The sequence below is a fragment of the Thermobia domestica genome, chromosome 12, assembly GCF_964235325.1.
Source record: "Thermobia domestica chromosome 12, izTheDome1.hap1.1, whole genome shotgun sequence".
Taxonomy (NCBI): domain Eukaryota; kingdom Metazoa; phylum Arthropoda; class Insecta; order Zygentoma; family Lepismatidae; genus Thermobia; species Thermobia domestica.
In genome coordinates, this window is record NC_137465.1 from 32,043,073 (window position 1) to 32,066,404 (window position 23,332).

At 33.9% G+C, this 23,332-nt stretch overlaps 1 protein-coding gene across 1 annotated transcript in view; it reads left to right on the plus strand.

Moving 5' to 3' along the window:
• Window positions 1-21,760, plus strand: part of Ho (Heme oxygenase) — a 31,180-nt gene extending 9,420 nt beyond the window's left edge. Inside the window, exons 2-3 of the mRNA XM_081733607.1 lie at window positions 3,955-4,070; window positions 20,963-21,760. Of these exons, the coding sequence (XP_081589733.1) occupies window positions 3,968-4,070; window positions 20,963-21,603 (744 nt within the window). The 5' untranslated portion in view covers window positions 3,955-3,967 and the 3' untranslated portion in view covers window positions 21,604-21,760. The remainder of the gene's footprint in view (window positions 1-3,954; window positions 4,071-20,962) is intronic.
• Window positions 21,761-23,332: the final 1,572 nt, after the last annotated feature.

Below are 23,332 nucleotides of genomic sequence, written 5' to 3' on the forward strand. Positions count from 1 at the left end.
CACTTGTTGCAAGAGGGATGTTTCCAGAAAATTAACTGAAGACCATTAAGAAATATATAATTCATATTTTTAAAAATAAACTAGCTTTTGGCTAGCTGGGGGCTCTGCTTCCAGACCGCGAAACTGCTCGGCCTGCGGCCTCGCATTTCTTATCTATCGCCCTTTGCATCAACAGTGAAGTTTGTGAATTTGCTCTTCATATTTCCTGAATCTGCCCACCCGGGGGCATCGCCCTCCACACACTGTCTTTGCTCGGTCTACGGCCTCGCACCTCTTGAACCCACAATTCTATCATTTCTTTTCCTATTTCAACTATTTAAAAGATAAGATTTTGTATCCCAAGAAAACGTCCATTTAAATAACAAGGGAATTTCTTCATCACCCTTTAGACCCCTAAAAATGTTAAAAATATTCACTTTTGGCTATTTTCCTGTCGGTTAGTCCTGGAATGCTATAAGCATGCCAAATTTCATCATTCTAATCATGCCGGAAGGGCCTAAACATTTTGGGGTGTAGAAGACGTCACATATGAATAACATGGGAAAGATTTTTCGCTTCCCCATAAAACCACTCTAGGGTTGAAAATTTTTATTTCTGGTGTTTCACTTAGGTAACACTTACGAAAATGTACAAGCATACCGAATTTCAAGATTTTATTCCAATTCTAAGTACCTAAAACATGAGATTATAAGTTAAAAAAAAAGAACCATTTAAATAACATGGGGAAATTCTTCATCCAATCTTTAGACCTCCTCAAAATTTGGCAATTTTGCTGTGGATTTGTCCCGAAAATCGACAATGATGTCAAATTTAACGATTGTAGCCCTACAGGAAGTGATCAATAATTTGGGGGTGTAAAAGGTATTCCATATAATAAAATGGGAAAGATTTTTCAGTTCCCTATAAAACCACTCTAAAATTGGATTTTTAAATTTTTACTGATTTACTTAGGTACTGCTAAGAAAACGTACAAGCATACCGAATTTCAAATTTTTATTCCAATGCTAAGTACCTAAAACATGAGATTATAGGTCCAAAAAAGGCCCATTTAAATAACATGGGGGAATTTTTCATCCTCTTTAGACCCCCTAAAAATTAAAAATATTCACTTTTGGCAATTTTTCTGTCGGTTAGTCCCGGAAAGCTACCATCATGCCAAATTTAATCATTGTAGCTCTACAGGAAGTGCTCAATTTATGTCAGCTCATGTAGTTTTATATATAGTTAGGATGTTTCAGAATGTCTTAAATGAAATTAAATATCTTCCAGCATTAAATAAATAGTTTTATTGTTGAAGTGTTCAGTTCCGATGCTTTGTGCGTTCAATTGGGGGAATTTCCCAATAACTTCTTTCGGGACGTGCTTTTTTTCCCTCCTCCCTCGAAACTGCAGCTACCTTTACTGTACATCGAAACTTCCACTAGTACGAAAGTTCGAATTCAGCACTTGAAATAGTAAGCGGTACGTAGTTCGGAACTCTGAGCATCGAGTTTCTTAAATTTGACGATTTTTTACGCTTTTGTTGGTGTTGATTCTACAGAATGCTTATTTGAAGAATACCTACAAATAACTGCACTAAACTGTTGTTGTTGGAAAACTAAATTTTACTGAAGAATACTTGTGCTACCATCAAAGGTAAGAAATAATACTAATCGTTTTACTAATGCACTACATGTTTACTGGTAGTACCGGCATGTATGGCTTTAAACGCGTCAAACGTATGAGGGACAACGTCCCTCGGCGTCGTCGAGCACACTATTCACGGAAAGTATTTTCTAAAATATAAAATTGCTTTTTTTTCTTCCTTCAAATAGGCTATAAGCATAATTCATACATTAATTATCTCAAGCTAAGGTAAGTTTTTATTATTATTATTATTATTATTATTATTATTATTATTATTATTATTATTATTATTATTATTATTATTATTCATTCAATGCATTCAGAACTTTATAAAGGTCTTATGTTGAATGTTGTATACCTTAACGGGAAAGCATTCAATTCGCCCAAGGAAAGTCCAAAATCTGATAAAAGTCACTTTCAATGTGATCACCTTGGTTGTATCAATAATATATTAACAAAAAGCTCAAAAACCCAGGTGGGTTTTAAGGTGGGTTTTTTCAGGTGGGTCCAACCCGAAAAAACCCGGTGGGTTTTTTCGGGCTGGGCCCACTTGGGCAAACCCTGGCGAAACATGTAACCGCGGCTGAAATTCACCGGCAGCTGATAAAGGTTTACGGAGAGACTGTTATGTCTCGTCAGCATGTCGCAGAATAATGTCGAAAGTTTGCGGCTGGTAGAGAAAACGTGACCTACGAGGAGTGCAGTGGCCGACCTAGCACAGCATCAACAGATTTTGTACACAGTTTCGCTGGGAAATCATCGACCACTCTCCCTGGAGCCCGGACCTCGCTCCAAGCGACTTTCACCTGTTCCCGCACTTGAAGGAGTACCAAGGAGTCCGTTACTTCGCTTCAGACGAGGAAGTGAAACACTTAATGACAACATGGCTGAACTCGCAAGGACAAGAGGGAATTTGCAAACTCATCACACGATGGAACAAATGTCCCAACCGGTATTGAGACTATGTCGAAAAATAACTTAATGTATATATTATCTGTTGGCTGTATTGTTTGTATGAAATAATATATATATACACTCCTCCTTACAGATAAGCTTGGTCGGCTGGTTTGGAGTTGAGCATCTCTTATCAGCACTGATGTTGTAGTATGAGACATGGACGTACAGTTTAATGTCTGATCCGAACCACATGAACTTCCACCGAGAATCAACGCGGGCTCCCACTGAAGGCACGTACGCTGATCATATAGTTACAACGGAGCTCTCATTATACATAAGCAGACATGGGTACCAGCGTTTTCTAAAATTACCAGCGTTTAAGGGGAGCAGGAGAGCAGTTTCTGTCTCTCTCTCTCTCTCTCTCTCTCTCTCTCTCTCTCTCTCTCTATATATATATATATATATATATATATATATATATATATATATATATATATATTCGATACATTGAAATTAACGTTATCTATTGTTTGTAATCGCATTACTGGAAAAGAGCTAACCCGTTTAAAGTGAATTGTAGAACATGGTACCTACCTCAAAGTGAGTTTTTGTTATGCCACTTTGAATGACGGGTGCATCCTGAATGGAGTAGCGGAGTTCAAAATTATGCCAGAAATGAAGTATCGTATGTGTTTTTTTATCATTACACTTTCATTGAAGTGCGTATCCTGAGGGTGAAAGGAAGATGGTTTCAAATTTTTCCATAAACCTATTCTTCCTGTGCAAAGAACAGACATTTGAGTTGGTATACATTAATAAATTAGCAAGCACTCACCTTTGTACCCTGATCATTTTAAAACTTCATGTAATTTCTGTCCTTTTTGGAATCTTTCTCAATAACATTTTTCCTAGTTGCACGTGATTCCTTGTATAATCATCTTGCGAGATATTCTTGGAAAATTTGAAGAAAACCAGACCAATCCGAAAAACAATCTTAAGTTGCAGTATTACTTGTTATTAGTCGTACTTATTCACTGAAAGATTCTTTCACAAATACTGAAGTTTCAGTTTGAGTGTCACTGTTTATGTTTAGTAGCCCCTCTGGCAGAAATCATATAAACTTTTAAAATAATTAGGGTATGGAGGTGAGTGCTGATATTTATTTAAATGACAAAACTATTTCAAACACTTTAAAGTCATAAAATGTCAGCTTTTAACGTTCCAGGTTCTTTGAATTTTGTTATTTTCTCTTTTCAGGGGGTCATAAACAATGAACGGAAAACCAGGTGCAAAAAATTTAAACCTGTTTTGCTAAATTTATTATTATTTATTTGTAGTACTATCTAAATGTTAATGCTGTACATGTTGAAATAGTATGTCTTTTTTGGGAAAATAAAAATCTTAATTTAGTGTTATTTTCTTTTCATTTAGAAATATCATTGCCATGGACGAAACTCAAGAAGAAAAATTTACGAAGCAACTAAGAAAGGTCACAAGAGAAATTCATGCTATAAGTGACGCGTTGGTAAATGCAAAGTTGGCCTTAGGTAAGATTTATTTTTAAACTTGTTAAGTCTATTTTGATGCGAGTTTGATTGGTATTAGATGAATTAATTTTCAACTTAATTGCAGCCTTCTTCAAACTTGTTTTTGTTTGGAAGAAGGTGGGTATAAGTTGTTTAATGTAGAAGTTTTCGAGGATAGGGTCAACTTCGCTTTCGACACAAATTATAAACTGTTAACAAATGTTTGTAGGAATGACTTTCCTTAAATTTAATCCTACTTCTAAATTAGACAGGTCCAAATTTTATTATGATCCGATTCATGTAAATTGTGTGGAACTATTGAAATAGTATTAAATGTATCACTTTAGCCAAAAGTAATCTGGAAATCATCTAACACATACTCTGTAAAAGCTAGAAAAGTATACTAACCATACAAATACCCGGAAAGTTTGTTGTTGATATTAATTTCGAGAGCTTACGGCTCTTTTTCTCTATCACCATTGGAAAATAGAAATTGATGTCGATGAATTCACATTACCAAGTGCTGATCTTTTACTGACGATAGTCCAAATTGCTATGTTTGCTAAAGATAGTTGCAAACTTGTTCGGCCGGGTATATCATCGCCAGGGACACTTCACACACCCACTACAGGTCTTAATAGATTAAAAAAAAATTGTATATATTAATAGTAAACATTAATATAACAACTTAAAAACATTCAACATGTACACTTTGTAAAAAGCAAAGTCTATATTTCAAGACTTACAAACACTTAAAGCAGGGTACAGAATTTCAAAGTCAGACGCACTCGCCAATCCAAAAATGATGGTCGCCACGTATGAGAGCCTCCAACGACCTAAGACTTCACATTCGTGTAACGCTCTCTCTCTCTCTCTCTCTCTCTCTCTCTCTCTCTCTCTCTCTCTCTCTCTCTGCACTGAAGTATCAGTTATCAATTGCAATTTTCGAATCAAAGGTGACTAGTAATAACAGTATCTCAAGCAAATATATATTTTTTAAAAATATTTTATGTATTTACTTATTTTGTTATTTATTTATTTATCACTGACATCGTGACGTGATTGGTTGATCTATTCTAGGCATTGGGCTGTCTTCCCAGCTGTTCTAGCATCAAACAGCGGGGAAAACGATCTCTCGCGTTGACACACCAGGAGGCAAACTATTTCGATTGAGGTTGGAAAGGAGGGACGAATTACAATCTTGTGAAGACTCCACTTTCCATGTCCCTTTTGAAGACTTCATATTCCGTGTTTCCTTGTAACGGTTCTTTTCCCGTCATAAAAAAAAAAAAAAAAGAAAAAAAATGAAAACATACCAGGCACATCCTGGATGCTACTTAAGTTCAATGTTTTCTAGCTGATGTATTCGATTCTTTTTTTAAAAAACTACGTTTTTGTTTAGAAAACTATTTTCCCGGTTTATATTCAACTCATTCTGACTCGTCTTCCAGAGTCCTTCCTAAGACAGTACCCGCTCGTAAGAACCTACAAAGCATTACTTGCTTACTTATGCTCAACTGCCATGATTTTGATTTAATTCGTTTATAAGGCTAAATTAGATAGTTCCACTTGATATCAGCGATCTCGTTTATTATTTTCAGGTAACAGCATACAAGAGAAAAAGAAATTTTGACATTATTAGCAATATAGCTTACATCAAATATTATCTGATTGAAAAAAATGTATATATATTCAACAACATATATTTATACGATTTCTAAAAAAAAATCTGTATTCTTTTGACAGTAAAATAAAATTATACAGTTCATGTTGCTTGTTTTCCATAAGTACCTCATTGTAGTATCACATGAAACGAACCTTGATGCTATTCCAGACTGATGTACAATCATCTAAGCGTAAACTAACATGGCACATTGTAATATAAAATAAAGTATGGTATGGTACATTGTAATTCTCCTTCTTCAACAAGATTTTATTTCATGACTCCTCATGAAAACACAATTAACAATTAAGCTGTCTTTATTGAAACGTGGGTCTGTACGAGCGATTATATACCCTCTATTGTGTTCCACCATTTATATTCCTTTTAACATTATTATTAAAGGAAGTAGTGGCATATATGAGGTATCACGCTACATGGCCATGACGTTGAATTTCTCAACTCAGCCACAAAACCCAAAATGATGAAATAATGGAAACATGAAATATATACAAATGAACATGCATGCACTACAAAAAAAAAAAAAAAAAAAAAAAAAAAAAAAAAAAAAATCTACCAGACAGCATCTTAAAGTTAATTAGTGACACATATCTTTTGTTGGGAGAATTACAAAACAGTTTCAGAGTAAATGCAGTGCCAAGGAAAGAAAAAAAATCAATTCAACATAACAGATTAGTCTATCATAAATAAATAAGTAAGTACAACAAGCTGATGCCGTAAGTACATCTACAAGTGAGGTAATTATTTCGTCATTAGATGTCATCAACCTGATCTTAATAGAATACAAAAACAAAAATTGTGATTAAGTTCCGTACTTGGATTTTCTTTCTGTATTTTATTTGCTTATCTCTACGATTCAGACTATTTAAATAGTAAGAAACATAACATTTGGCGTTATGCATCGTTACCATGGCAAAAGAAATTATTTATGATCGCTATCATGGTTCTCGAGAATTCTGAGAGACTACACTAGTGGAGAGACAACTGCGGAATGTCTAAGATGTGTGAGGCCGCACACAGATTAACTCGACATTATTGTATTAACCATTATTAACACATAAAGCAGATATTAAAAAAAAAAAAAAAAAAAAAACACTGTTACTCAAAAGTTACTTCGGTAGAAATTTATTATGATGATATTAGCGTGGAAGTCGCCATCTTGGTTTTTAATAGCTGCGAATTCCTGACTGTCTATAAATTTAAAGAAAATTCGGGTTACCTGAGTTCCACAAAGTTAAACGTCGTTAGCAATCTCCTGACACCACCAAACTCCACTCCTCTGTAAGGGGTGATTCCCGGTCGGATCACGATGCTGCTCACGACAATACAGGTTTGCCATCCAGTTCCATGATTAACAAGGCAAACATTTAGAAGTGACGACTAATATCCACATGAGGTTGAATATAATTTAGAAGTGGAGCTTATCCTTTTATCTAAACACACTTCAGGTTAGTCCAAGAATGCCGAATTTTCACAGGTTAGCCAAAAATCGTGCAATTTCGCTTAATAAATTTCTAAAGATAAAAGCTCCACGTCGTCACATTATTCTTTCTTAAAATGGCTGAATTCTTCTCTTCTTTTTGCACACGGCATGTCTATTCGCACATTCTACATGATAATTTACATCACAAATAATAATAAAAGTAAACATCTTTCCCCGCTCAAAATTAAAGATTTGCAATATTACTATTATCTATATATATAAATCCTAAACTAAAGTCTGCAACGTATATATCAAATTTATGTATTATTCTCGCTTACTCCCGCCATGTGACGCTTTGTTACGCGCTTCTCAAACAAAAACGCAGCGTAATACTTGTAGTAATGCAAACAAATGAGAAGCGAGGAAAAGAATGACTTATTTAATGTGGAACGAAAAGAATGACTTCTCTCTCATGTAAATTTCATTTAAGGTAAACCTAAAATATGCATACAAACATACATTTCCACATAATCTAAAATATTTATACATATGTATTTACATTTCCATATAATAGCAGAACTTTACGTGAATCTGCAGTTATTATTATAGATTATGTTTGAGAGTAAAAGGGTCATACACATTTTTATTACAATGGGTAGCGATGTTAAATTTTCAACTTCAATGTAATAATTACTTAATAAGGTTTCTCTCCACTAACGAAGTCCTGCAGATATACACGGGTCAATAATATGTACCAAACATAAAACATTTGTTACGTATTAATACTGAATTAATTTAAGTCGATGCCTAACTAGTTTCTAGATATAATCACATAGCCTACCGCGCAGGTAGAAAATACTCATACCCAGGCTATGGTGCAGATCAAAATTACGTAGGCCACGTATGGTATCAGTATAAAATAATAACTATAATAATCAAACGGATAATAACAGATTAAACACAACTTAGTACTTTTAGGAATAAAGTATAACCTAACACAACCTGAAATAAAGAAAATTCAAACATTCTGCAACAACCTGAAATAAAGAAAATTCAAACATTCTGCATTCTGCAAATAGAATGTAACGTTACCAGTGTACGTTACATCCTCTCATTCAGTGACAATTATTTTCGTGCGAAACAGAAACTGCGCAGCCCTGTGTGTTTAGGCAGAAACCATTCCTACTGAACACTGGTTGCCAGCTCTAAATTTTTAGTCTCCAATGGCGTCCTAGCGACCGGAAATTTTGCGCGGTGACCTAAAATAATGGTATATAACTGAATATGTAAATGATTAAATGTAAAACATTACTAATTAATATTTAAGATGTAATTTAAATGCTGTAGGACAATTATTTTGTCTTCTGATTACCAAAATACACATCAAGTATGAATAGTTCAACATCCAAACTAAAAAACTCTGAAGTAGTTTAAATTCTCAGAAATCTGATCAGCTGAACAAAATGAATTGAAATTTAATTTAGATCTCAAGGTCTTATCCAGTGGTTTTACTTCTTGATATTGATGAATACACAAAAAGACACATACGAACTATCAGAACTGATAATGGAAAAGTTACTGACTGCTAATATCTCCACAGTTTCCATAACCTGAAAAGTAAGCAACATGTTCAAATTTATTTATCACATACCTTTGTATCTCCTTAGGGTAGACAGATGAGGATCCAAATCCATTTAATTAACTTTAATAATTCACCAATAACATTACACAGAGCACTGATAAACAGCACAAAATAATAATTCATTGAGTTAAAAAATAAGATTTTTAATATATTCTTTCCGAAATTATATTTTTATTTAAATTCTGAGTGTGTGCACAATTTACCACGATAACTATCTTCCCTCGTCTGCCGTGGTTTCCCCATACAAGGCTACCACGTTAAAATCCAGCGCCGGACTTGCTTCTTCCTAATAGCAAGCTAAACTTGTCGCCTCGCAATTATATATACCGCTTCTAATCCGATGATCCACTGCATTTAAGCTCTTTTGATCACTTACAGACATCGTTAACTATTTTTATTATGACCGCTTAGTTATACAGCTTGACGAAAACTAACCATGAAATTCGAAATAAATAGCACATGTCCTCGCTGCTCTAGGATTACTTATTAACTAAGTTTATTTCGTTTGTGAATAACAGAGTTTGTCAGATGGATGGAACAACATAAAACACAATGTAAACTATTTACACGAAGTATAGCTTCAGGTTAGTTTCTGAGTTTTACTCAATTAGAGATTTTTTTAAATTGACTTTGTAGCATTTTTCACACAAATATATAGCCCCCGCCAAGTGAACTTTGTGGTGGACAAACACCGTGTGCGTGGGTTTTCTCGGGGTTCTCCCGTTTCCTCCCACTTTCTTCATTCCACCATTTCATTCATTACTCATAATCACCGTCTCCTTTAGCCTAACCGGCATAATCGTGGGACGTAAAACTCAAAGATTTCATTTAATTTTTCACACAATATATATATATATATATATATATATATATATATATATATATATATATATATATATATATATATATATATATATATATATATATATATATATTATATATATATATTTATATATATAATTGCTGACGTAAATATCTTGTATTAACTATATACTTTTGTCTGTTACTATTTACTAACGGAATATATATTGCACTTTTAATATATACTTTCTGGTTACTTGTGAGTTTTGTAGAGCAACATTTTACATGTCGGTTTAGTGTTTAGTTCTGTCACCGAAAAGTAGTTTTATCAACAGTTTCACAAATAACTAGCTGTCACATATCCGATGATGTATTATAATAATAATAATAATAAATTGTCGAATCAGCAACATAGCCATAGACAACGTCAAATTATATCTTACAAGTGCACTGTAATAATGATTGTTCATTATCTACAATAAGTGCTATAGTACTAAGTTCACCACAATAACATAACTTAAATATTATCACCTTAAAATATTAAATATTATGGCATTCCAAAAATTCATCTATTGAATAAAATGGTGTTTCAACTAACTAAGAGTATAGTCTATTTTTGAAACTATCCGTAGGTAGTTGTGTCAGTCCTATAGGCAATTTATTATACAACCATACACTCATGGCTTCATAGCTATTTTGTAATTTTGTTAATCTTAAATATGGTACATTGACACGCCTGTTATTTCTGGTGTTACATGAATGTATGTCCTGCCTATAGTGTATTTCAGACGTTTCGCCCTTGATGTACATCAACACACTGTGTATATATACAAATTGATTACCGTCATATTTTTAATTTTATGAATAATGGTTTACAATGGCACGTATTCTCTACATTCATCATTATTCTAACAACTTTTTTTTTTTTTTTTTTTTTTTTTTAAACAACAGAACATCATTCACATGGCTACCATTTCCCCGTAACAGCATACCATATAGTAAAATACTTTGAAAAAACTCAAAGTATGCGGATCTTAACATGGTTCTGTGGTACCTGATTTTTCACATTTTTTTTTTTTTTTTTTTTTTTTTAATCAAATATATTACTCTAGAAAGTCTTCCCGTAATATATTGAATGTGAGAGTCCCATGATAATTCGTTATCAGTTATAATGCCCAAAAATTTTACATTGTCCAAATTGCCATATCTCTTAAACTGAAGTTTAAATGTTTCCTTTTACCTTTATTAAGGAAAAAACCGTTCGTTTTAAACCATGATTCTGCTTGAGATAATGTACTTTTTGTGATTTCTTCTATTTTTTTCAAGTCGTGGCTAACACAGAAATGTTGTGTCATCTGCATATAAAATTGAGTGACTAGTTACACAATTTGGTAAATCATTAACCATTAAAATAAAAAACAAATGCCCAAATACTGAGCCTTGCGGTACACCATGTGACTTTTCCCTTCCACACATAACACTTGTCTGCGATCCTTAAAGTAAGTCCTGAATAAATTTAGACCAGCATTTCCTACACTATAATACGCCAGTTTGTTTAATAATAGATTATAGTCAACACAGTCAAAAGCCTTGCTCAGATCACAGAACTTTATATAGCGGTAAAGCCACTACTGTAAATTGTTCTTCTATCTCAGATGACCAATTACATGGTAGCACTTGGTATACGACTTATTAAACAAACATGAAGTAAGGAGAGAATGTTCACTGTCCACTTTTCAAGAACTAAAACTCTAATCTCCTGTAACACGAAGTTGATGTTCACTGTTCAAAAGCTCAAAGTAGAATCCCCATCTCGGCACCCTTGCAGTATATTTAAAAACACCCCAAAACCAAGAAATGTATAGGCTCGCACTGAGCTAGCACACCATTCTTATGCCAAGGTGAGGAGACGTAAGGCGTCACCACCCTTAGCGACAGCATGTCTGGAAACTACACTTTTCAAAATATTTTGATAATTACTAGTATTAATTTTCGTTGTCACAGTAAATCAGGTTGATAACGGTACACACCAAACTTCAGGCTTTCTATACATGTCTAATTTATTATAATTACTTATCTATAAGTATCTTAATTTTGAGGTTTATTCTGATCCTAACTTCTGAAAAGAAGTGCTAGCAAATATCCTACTCCTTCCACCTGCACTCTGTCAGTCATTGACCTCTGACGGCCAAAGTGTCAACTAAGCTACCATGTGCACTCCCTAGCACAAAGCCTGTGATTGAATGTTTCTACATATATCACGATAATGCATTGAACTAAAATGGATTATTATATGTACACAACTTATATATAATACAGACGACCTATATGAATGATAATTACAACATGACGTGCTTAATAGACAATGAAATAACACTTTCTTTGGAAATATCTGTCTGCTAAGTGAGATACACGTAGTCAGGATGTTTCTGCCGTTGTAGTCAATACGTTACACCCCTCGCAGCACCACAGAAAGGAAGCAGATATGATTCGAAATAAATTTTGTTGGTTTGTAATAAAAATGAAACATAAATCGCACAGGTGATACTAAACATAAATATAATTTCTATATATTTCTGTGTTTTCAAATAAACATAATAATGATAGGAGATGACTGTAATCTTTCTTAACTACGGGAGAGAAGATATTAGGATGAATAGTCGTCCTTGTAGCATATGAACAGCAGGAGAGAGAGAGAGAGAGAGAGAAACAAAACATAGACTCGGATCCAATAGCACCAAAAACCAGGCACAAAGCTTGCAGACCCTGCGAAATACGGTCAAGTACATTTTATTTCACACCTTTTGTCTTCTATGTTTTCACAGCAAGCTACGAGAAGTCCGAGAGCTTGGAATACAAAGCATATCGCCGTCTCGATGTCGCCCAGTATGGCATGTACACCATCGTTTCCAATCATTACTGGATTTCGATTATCTTAGTAGTCCTCTCTAACATAGGAGAAGTAAACTGAAATTTTCTCTAATTATATTTTCTTCTTTTGTGGATAGATACGTTGCTACCCACAACTTGTCTGTTTCTTTTTTCTTCTTCTTCTTCTTTCATACTGAAATGCATCTTCTGCGTTTAGGAAATGGTTACTGTATCCAATGTTGAAGAAATTAATATCTTAGGACTATCCATAGATATTGATGATATTTGAAGTTAATTTACAGTAATAATAATTAAATTGATAAAATTTAACATATATTTATCACCAGGGCCCAGATCTTGTTGACCTAAAATTTTCCCAAAAGTGACCTATGAAGTGACACTAAAATTCCTGTAAAATGACCCTAAAATTCAGAAAAGTTGTCCTTAAAATTGACTTTTTAAAAACGTTTATTACTTTAAACATTGACATTTTTTAAATATCTATTGGATTTTAATTACCATTTCTTACTCATTTTCAAAAGTTTTGTTTCTGTTAGTTGCATTCCATTGATCATTTGTGTCTTTGCTTTTTAAAGAAAATAAGCAATAATATTAAAACTAAACTTTGCCCAATTTAGTAAATAGTTAAGCATTTCTTTTCATTACAGGTATATAGGCCTATATCCAGTTAAGCAACATATAAACATTTTGTAAGCTGTGACACAACAAATTAATTCAGGAACTTACTTTGTAATCGTCACAAAATTTAGCTAATACCTTATTCAGCATTACAGTAGATAACAGTAAACATGCGCTAGTGAATAATGAGCGCCTGTTCGCTAGCACATTCTTATATTTGGGAAAACTCCTTTGAACTTCAACAGAGGCTATGGGAGCATACTTGAAATGAACTATGTCATTGGGGTTAAACCTTCAACTTTGGAGGATAACATTTCACCTTGCAGTACACTTGAAATTGCACACGAAGTATTGTATCAGTTGTTTCTTTCCAGCACACGTTTCAATTTACACAGAACGCTGTTGCCAACATCACCTGACAGTTTTTTTTTTTTTTTTTTTTTTTTACCCAATAATGAGGAAGCAGGGAAAGATTATTTAACTTCGTGTTTTCCAAATCCCTAAACAGTGTTTATTTTAAGATTTCCTTATGTAGAAGAAAAAGAATAAAAAGACCGTAAGTGACCTAAAAGTTACCTTAAAATATTAAAAAATGACATGAAACTTCAAAACGGTAAAAAGTGACCAAAAGTTGACCCTAAAAATATATATTTTTAGAACCTAGAGTTGATGTATAACGTTTATATTTGAACTTGTCTTGTCCTTTGCATAACAGAAAAAAGTTGACTTGTCGACAATATCCGGGCCATGTTTATCACCATATTCAGTCATCCCCTTTCATTATGCAAAACAAATATACGATAGGTCAGACATTTAAAAATATGCAAATCTCAAATTATGCAGAAAAATTTAAATATTGGTATGCAAATGTTAACAATAATTCTATAAATAAATATCAACAGATATGCCTGATACAACTTCCAACCGAAAATCACACATTATAATGCAAATATGGTGCTAGTTGCACCGTGGAAATCGTTGCAGGACCTAACAAATCCTGCTTGTGTAAAGCTTCTCTAAGCAGACATAAAAACTGCAGTCTATACCTCAAGAAGTATTAATTTTTTAATGGGGTTCTGTTTTTTCCTCCCACATCCTCTTTCCGCCAATTCTTTCATGATCATTTTCTTTCATTAATCATCCGCATGGTTTAGTCTACATGGTATAATCGTGGAACGTGAATCTACAAACTTCATTTCATTTACTTTTAAATAGAGCTATTTATTGCATAATCCTAGTCTGTATGTGGATTACCTTGATCTAAATTTGAAGTGAGATTCTTCGTTCTTACATAAAAAGACGATGCAGCTTTCCGAATAATTCTGGTTTCTTTCTTTAATTCCGTGTTTCGATATGCCTAAGTGTTTTTAAAAATCTTAATATTCGAATCCCTGACATTGGTATCCCTTACATGTTTCTTAACCCTCGTTCCAATATATATATTCATGGTAGTATAGGTACCATTACATTAAAATAGACCAAATATATTTATGAAAGTCTGCATTCTCTACAAAGTACTTCTTTAAACTGTGACTTAAAAAAAAAAAAAAAAAATCATTCACTAGAGGTTTGTAACTGAACTGAGAACCATAATTTTCAGCAACCATTCGAGCTGTGAAGTTAAATGATATTTTAGGCCAGTAACCTTGTACGGAGAATTATAGATATTCAATTTTTCCAAAGTATCTCTTTCATAATTTTTCTTATTCAATCCGAAAATTATTTGGTATCTTTCGCGGATTAAACCTGTCTATCCACTAAATAAATAAGAATAATGAACATATTTTTTGTGGATATAATAGTCTTAGGAGGACATTTTCTGTACAATTTGGAAATAAATTTATTATCCTGTCTACTGAACATTGAGTCCAAGACGTTCAAACTGTTATCTTTCACCAACTCTTTTGGATCAAATTGGTTTAGTTAATCTCTGAAAGTGCTTGCAGTTGTTCCTTGGGTTTTGTGAACTATAATATCAGCCTACCTGTAGTATTTAATAAATTTGAATTGTTATTCAATATGATAACTCAAAATGATTCATGCAGTATTCGCTAGAAGGGAAAGTAACAGGCTCCCCGTAACAATACTTTCTACGTGTTCGTATACTTTTTTGTATGTACAACTCTGCAATATTTTAGGTATTTCCTGCACTTGCGAATCATTACATGTAGACTTTAATCACTTCTGTTGAATTCTGTCGCAAAATTCTGAGGAATAAAGTTCAAACATGTTGATCACTTCGTAAGATACCAGTTTTAATGTGTCTGCATTCCCAGGGAACAAAGATCCGTTTTTAGTATTTGACTATTGTTGAAAGTGTATTTAAACCTTCAGAATTCTGAAAAATCTAATTTGTAATTATTTTGCTGTTAAATATGTATTGTAAAGTTACAGTATAGAATGTCTTTTGCCAGCTTATGTCATAATTGTACTCCTTTCTTATGCGTCAATAAGCTACGATGTTTCAAATAAATTGTTGATCTTCGTTATAACATCTGATAGAGGATTAGAGTTTACTAGCAAATCATTCAAACTACAAATTTTGGATAGTATTTTTTTCTTTATAATCGTTTTCATTAATAACTAAACGTAGTGCCCTTACCTGATCGTAGGCACTCCCATTACACTGGTCGACATTTTTTCAAAAGTTGAGCGATGTTTTGAAATGAATAGGTAACTTCGAATGGATTTTTAATGCTGATTTCAAAAATAAAATCTGTTTCTCTCTATCACGTCACATTTTTTCACAAATCGTTAAAACATATTAGCATCAGCAGGTTTATTGCTTTATTACTAAGCCTATAAGGGACTTAACGAAACGTATTACATATTAAGTTCAGGCATTTCTCACAATTTTTGTAGTTCTTAAATGTATGCGACATTCCACAAGATTGTAAAATTAATGTTAATGTAAATGTACATTTTCATTTACACCTACATACAAAATCACAAATACATTACGTCACTTAGTATCAAACTTCATTCGCTTCGATTTCCTAACATCGCTGACGCTCGATACGGGAACATCCCTTTTCAGCATCCAGCAATAATCTGCCATCATGTTAACGTTCCATCTCCCCTGGTATCTCCTTTCCATCTCTGCTATGTCTTTATGAAATCTCTTCCCATGCTCCTCACTGTAATCTCCGAGATTACGTGGAAAGAAATCAAGATGAGAGTTGAGGAAATGTAACTTTAGGCTCATTTTGCTTCCAAGTTTACATAAATTTTCCAAAAGGTTTTTCACGTAATGTTCATAGTTCTTATGTTTTTCATTTCCCAGAAAATGGGCAACTACCAGTTTGAAACTAACCCAGGCCTCCCTTTCAGTTTCTGTCATTATTTGCTCAAATTCACGGTCAAGCATCAACTTTCTTATTTGAGGGCCAACAAAAATGCCTTCTTTCAGTTTCCCATCACTGATTGCTGAAAATTTACTTGCAATGTATTTAAAACATTCCCCATCCATGTTTAATGCTTTAACGAACCTAAACTTCATGATTCCTAACTTAATGTGCAATGGAGGGAGTAGCATTTTAGACGGTGGCACCAATTGCTGTTGTGTCACATTCTTTCCTGGAGAGAGAGACTTTCTACATGGGCACATTTTCACTTTCCAATGATTCTCCCTGTCCCGACTGTCCCGTTCACACAAAAGGCAGGGAAATTTTGTGTTCCCTGATTGGAGACCTAACAACAATGCTATCACTTTAAAATCGCCACATACTGACCAACCATGTTCTTCATATTTCACTTTTACGAGCATAAGTCTCAACGTTTCATACGTTTCCTTCAAGAACACATAATATGCTATGGGAATCGATGGTAATACATTAACGTTGCTCAACAAAACACCTTTCAAGCTGGCCTTCGATGCATCAATAAAGAATCTCCATTCTGTTGCATTGTATGCAATACCATAGAATTCTATCACTTTTCTTATGTTGTTGCAATACACTAAATTTTCTTCTTCAGTGAAGTATGGTAGTTCTTTCTCTCGGTGCCTGTACCATGAAAAATGTGTTTCAGGAGACAAGAGAGAATTTTTCTTCAACCGGGAACCAAGAGGTTGGGCACTCTCTTTTGGTAAATTTAAATCTCTCACAAGATCATTAAGTTTATGTTGTGTAAGTGGCTTTGGAGTGTTAGTACTCGTACTAGGATACAATGCATCATCATCACGCTGTTCTAATTCTACCTCAACTTCACTGTCACTAGAACAACTTTCGACAATAGTAGGTAGGTACACATGGTACAGGTATATCTGGCCCATGAGCTACAGGTCTGATAGCTGATTGTATGTTGTTTGGATAGTTCACCTTACTTTTGTTCTTAGCACTAAAACTACTAACGTTAACAGCACAGAAATAGCAGTGTTCATTCTGATTTTTTGGTTCACTCCATACCATTGGGATTCCAAACGGCAGGGCTTTCTTCTTGCCATATGACCACTATCGCAAAGCCTCCACACAAGTCTTGCAAACTGTATGTGGGGCCCACTTTTTGTCCTGGTCACCTAATTTCATTCCAAAATATGCATTGTATGCATCCTTCACAAATTTTGTTACACGTTGTCTTTGTCTCTTCACTACATAACATCCGCAAATGTTCAAAAAATGTCTGGAGAGTTCACACACTTTCTAGATGAGATTGTTTCACTGTTTCAAAGCAACAAACCGCAGAGAAACTTGATCAAAACAACGTATCCTAGAGCTGTGTATACATAAATTGTTTACGTGACACTTACCGGGATTTCTTACATTAAGTAATATGATACATGAAAAAATTGCAATTTTATTACATCAGTTAATGAGACTAGCTATAACAGCAAAAAATTACGTATTTCTTTCGGTTACTTTTAGGAATTTACAACAAAACTTTGAATGTCTAAATTATCCATTATTGTAATATTATGCGCCCTGCCATCTACCGGGTAAAAATAGAAAAACTGTGGGTGATTGGAACAAAAGAAACAGTTTTGGGATCAGTATCAAAATAGTTGTTCAAAATAGCAATTATTTCCAGACATCAAAACCCATGTCGACCAGTGTTATTGTAATGATCAATGGTATTCCATTAAGAGCGCAAGTGAAACATTGTAGTAAAAGATAATTTATTAAATACGAAACACAAATTTGACAAATGCCCGTTAAATACGAAACACAAATTTGACAAATGCCCGACGATTCTGCTGGCCCGCCCTTGCTCCCTTGTCGAAATTTTCGGTTAATTTACGCATAATCCCAGGCTAATTCTTGCAATGTTACGTCAAATTTATTACGTCAGCTGAGGATATATTTTTTTTTTTCAAACACAAGTAAACAAAACATCGATTTGGCCAGTTTTGGTCGCTACGCAATTTGCAGACTTTCTGAGAATTTTTCCTTACGTTTGTTTCTCACCAGTGGCGTGTTTTATAAGCAACCAAGGCTACCGGCGGTAGCCTTGCAACATTAAAAAAGAACTTAACACATAATAACTAATTGAAAGTACAAGTTTATAGTTTATTATCTTCTTATAATACTACTAGTTTTCTGTATATTTCCTAAACCTGAATATGTACTAAAACAGCTGTTATTAGTTTTGAACGCAATCCCTCTCACTTTTCTTTCTCTTTCGTTTAGATTGGCAATGTGGCGACGCTGAAATACTGCTGTAAAGAATCATATAATTGCTTGCGTATTTACGTTTGCTCTCTTAACTTTGCACTAGCGAGTAACGGGCTGGCAAATAGACAAGTTGTCTTTAGGTTTGCCTTTGAGTGAAGACATTACGCATAAGTAGTATTGAACCAGTGTTATTCTGCACTCGAAAAGACGATAAGTAATTGTTAAGCACTTCCACCTAATTCTCAGAAAAAAAAATACAGAACTAGATTGCTTTTATAAGAAAGAGTACAGATGAAGTGTCACATCAAATCTTTAGGTTATATCAGTTATTTCTCTGCTGAACAAGTATAGTTTTATTACGAAAGTGTACAAATGTATATCGAATTACGAAGTTTTTTGGGGGGGAAGGAAGGAGGTCCCTACACGTTGGATACCGCGTCAGCAAAAATTAACATTCTATCGCTGCAATCCACAAGTGAACTGCGGAGAGGTATGATGGCGTTTCCTTTTATGATGGTAAACAATAACGATCTGAAATCTGCCCTACAGCCAAAATATTCCAACCTGTGTTTGTTCATATAAACTATACTATTATTATTATTATTATCAGTTATTGTTAAAATTTTAAAATTAATGATTTTTTTTTTAAATTAATACAATCAAGAATATCTTAGGTAGTCCTAGTGTGATGGCCTGTTGTAAAACTTCACCAATACTAAGGTTTTAAAGAAAATATGGTATTATGTTCAAATCACATTTTATATACTTAATCGGTAGTCAGATCTCTACTTTTAAATCTTCTACATGTTTTTCCGCTTAATTTCGAAAGGAATACTATATTTAACAGAAAAGTAAATGTAGTAAATTATTATGAAATTAGTGTGTCTAGGAAAAGACTAACATAGCTCATTACTCCAATATTGTGTAATTTATACATTATACATATTCTCTGTTCAACAAATTTTGATCGAAAGTATGTAAATTGTTTAAATTTTCATGTAAAACATTCAGCATTGTTTATTTAATTGTGACAATATTTACTTTGAAGATCAATAATATTATCTAATGGAAAATTATTATTATTATTATTATTATTATTATTATTATTATTATTATTATTATTATTATTATTATTATTATTATTATTATTATTATTATTATTATAAGAACACACAGTGATAGAATTAAGACGATGCGCAATTAAAACAATTGCTCTTTAATTTCGACATCTGTCGTGTGTAACAGAACAGCTCGTTCATGGCTGAGTGGTTGCAAATCTGTTTTTGTAGGAGACTTCTGTTGGATTCCTGTAAATGTATATGTGGTACGATATCCGTAGTAAGCTATCTTATGTACTATCAATGTTTAAAAGAAACGGAACACTCCCAATGAACAAGGACTTTCGATGGGTCCAAAGTACTTCATTATTCACATTTAAGTTCTACAGCATTTGCTACTTTTGGGCATGGAGCCAAGTGTTTAACGTACATGTGTTCCTGGGTTTAAATTCCGGTGACAATGCATACCTCAGATACAAACGTGGGTAGCGGTTCAGATTCCACTTTAATCAGTAGGATCCCGTTTCTTACAGCGTGGGTGCTAACAAGAGACGTTAAGCACAATGTATGAATCAATGAAAATCTGGAACTACTTAACACTATATTCCAACGATAGCAATAAGAGTGGAAAGTAACGAGCTATATATAAATGAGAAAGGAGCTTTTGATTTTTCGTTAATGATTTATATCAGCCAGAAAACTAGAGGATATCGTTTCCAAGCAAACTTCTTCGAACACTTTTAATGATATTCCGAATGACAATCATCTGCATACTTCGTTTACATAAACAAATATTACATGAGAAAGTGACCTTGCACTAATTCACGCAAATATTTGTTATTAAAGGACTACGTATGGTTGTTATAAGACCATTTTGTACCCATAAAGTTTGGTATAAAGTGAGAGTTGAGACGAAAATTTGTAAGGAAGCCCAGAACCTGTATGTTTAAAGGGAAACTGTGGAGAAAATCCTGGGAAACGCCCGTTACGATAACCGGACTCAAGATCCGAAACCAGGACCTTTCAGTTATGAAACTAGAATGCTGAGTTCCCATACACACTTCAGCAAAACCTGAATCCTTGATTATTGTAAATTTCTTAAGTTTTTAAAACGTTATTATTATTAAGAATTTCTTCAAACAAATGTTTATTTTGAATACTTACTATTTTTCGTTTCGTATTGTTGCAGCCATTTCCCATCACACGGTATGGAGTGAGGGTCTTCTTGTATTCTACGAAATCTTCAGTTACTTGGAAGCTGCCATGGAAAGGCTAAAGCACACGCTTATTGGAGACTTGGATATTGAAGGCATGAGAAGAAAGGAAGCTTTTGAAAAAGACTTGAGTTTTTACTTTGGACCAGATTGGAAGAAAGATTACAAACCCCGTGAAAGCGTTTGCAAATATTTGCTTCATCTTAAAAAAGCTGAGGAGACAAATCCTTATCTATTGACGGTGTATATATATCATTTGTATATGGGATTACTGTCGGGTGGACAAATTTTACGTAAGAAAAGGGACGTTTTAAGCAAATTGTGGCCTTTCACGACACAATCAACCGAAGGGAATGCAGTGACAGATTTTGGGACATTGAATATTGCTAAAATGAAACGAGAACTTGCTGAAGCAATGAATAGCATATCACAATTTTGGGATGATGAAACCAAACAACAGTTACTGGAAGAGAGCAAGACAGTGTTTTTGTTGAATAACGAGATTATTCGAAGTGTTAAAGGAGCCAAAGAAGTACTGATCAGAAGACTTATATATGTTGTAGGATTTATTGTAGTTTTCCTCATTCTTTATTCTTTGAACTTTTTGATATTTTAAACAAATGATAGACAGTTTTAATAATTTAATTTCTTACTGTACTGTTAGTCAGAGAAAGACAGAAGCTAGTTTTTTAAACATGTAAGGCAAGAAGCAGTGTACTGAGGAGTCCAGAACATATCCATCCAGGTAGAAACAGAATATACGTCTAAATTTACACTATTATTATTATTCCTTTTTCTTTCTAAAGAGTTTGGTTTACCAAAAGTTCTTTATACAGGGTGGGCTAAAAGTCTCGAACAGGTCATAACTGTGAATAACTTTGTGTACACTTACGTGTGTAATACAATCTCAGGTAGATGTCCGCCATTATAGGCGTCAGTGATACGGGCCCTATGTAACACTTGATTCGTGACAGGGGGCAATACTTCTGGTCTCAGTGAAAACCCACACGTTATGCATGAGTGCGAACTGCATCCTGTGAGGTGCACTGTATGATGTGGCATGACATCACAAACGATCATTGGACCATACTTCTTTAAAGATGATAAAGCCAATGCGGTGACGATGACTTGTGATCGATATCGAAACATGATTGAGACTGTTGTGCTTTGTGCAGTGGAGAACATGCCTGAGATGTGCTTTCAACAAGATGGGGCCACAGCACACAGGATAAGGATCTCAATTGGGCTTCTGAGGATCATTTTCGACCATCGCATCATTTGGAGAAACACTGACATAAACTGGCCTTTCTGTTGATTATGTTCTGTGGAGCTATCCGAAGGACAAAGTGTATGTGAATAAACCATAATCAATACAGCACTCAAATACACTATTCCTGCAGAAATATGGATATTCGGACCAGAAGTATTAACCCCTGTCATGAATCATGTGTTACACAGGGTCCTATCTCTGAGGCCCATAATAACGGACATCTAGCTGATATTATATTCCACACATATGTGTAAACAATCTCCCATCCTTCATCTTCAAGTTTATAAAATATAAATAATACATAAAGATAAATGAAATGATCCATACATGAAATGATACATATAAATGATAACTAATGATACATAAAGAAGTTAATCACAGTTATAACCACTTTGTGTCCTTTGGCTTACCTTGTCTGTTCGTGTGTCTAGAGAGAAAAAAAGAAAGAAAGAAAGAAAAGATGTACTTGATGTATCATCATCAGTTTTGGCCAGAATACGGAGGGTCAAAAGTTAGGAATCAAGTTGTTTGATGGTGATATTCAAACCGGAAGTCGTAGAAATCAATCATTTCCTGTTTTAACATTGATTAGTGTAGAGGAAAAACAGTAATAGATAGCGAGAAGCGTTTTTTTGCAATTAATTAAACGTCCCAAGAATATATATTCATTCTAATCTCTACTAAAACCGGAAGTGATAGAAATCTACTACTTCTGGTTTCAATATGTGAGAAAATATCACGCCATACAAACTAAACTCCTTCATGTAGTGTACACGTGACATTTGATACTTGTTTTAATACTGTTCATGTTAAAATAACAGAAAAATCCAATGATTGGGCTGTCAGAATTTGAAATCTCGATCTCCCTCGAACTGGGGAGATGTAAGAATTAAGCATCTTAACTCTTCGATAAGTTTTTCACACTATTTTTTAAAGCATTCCAGGTTAGTATGCGAGTAGAATTCGAAACCTCGCCAGTACAACCAACACTGACTATACCTACGGATATTGAGTGTATTCAATTTATTAATGTATTAAATATAGAGATTTGTTCTGCTCTGAAAAATCAACGTTA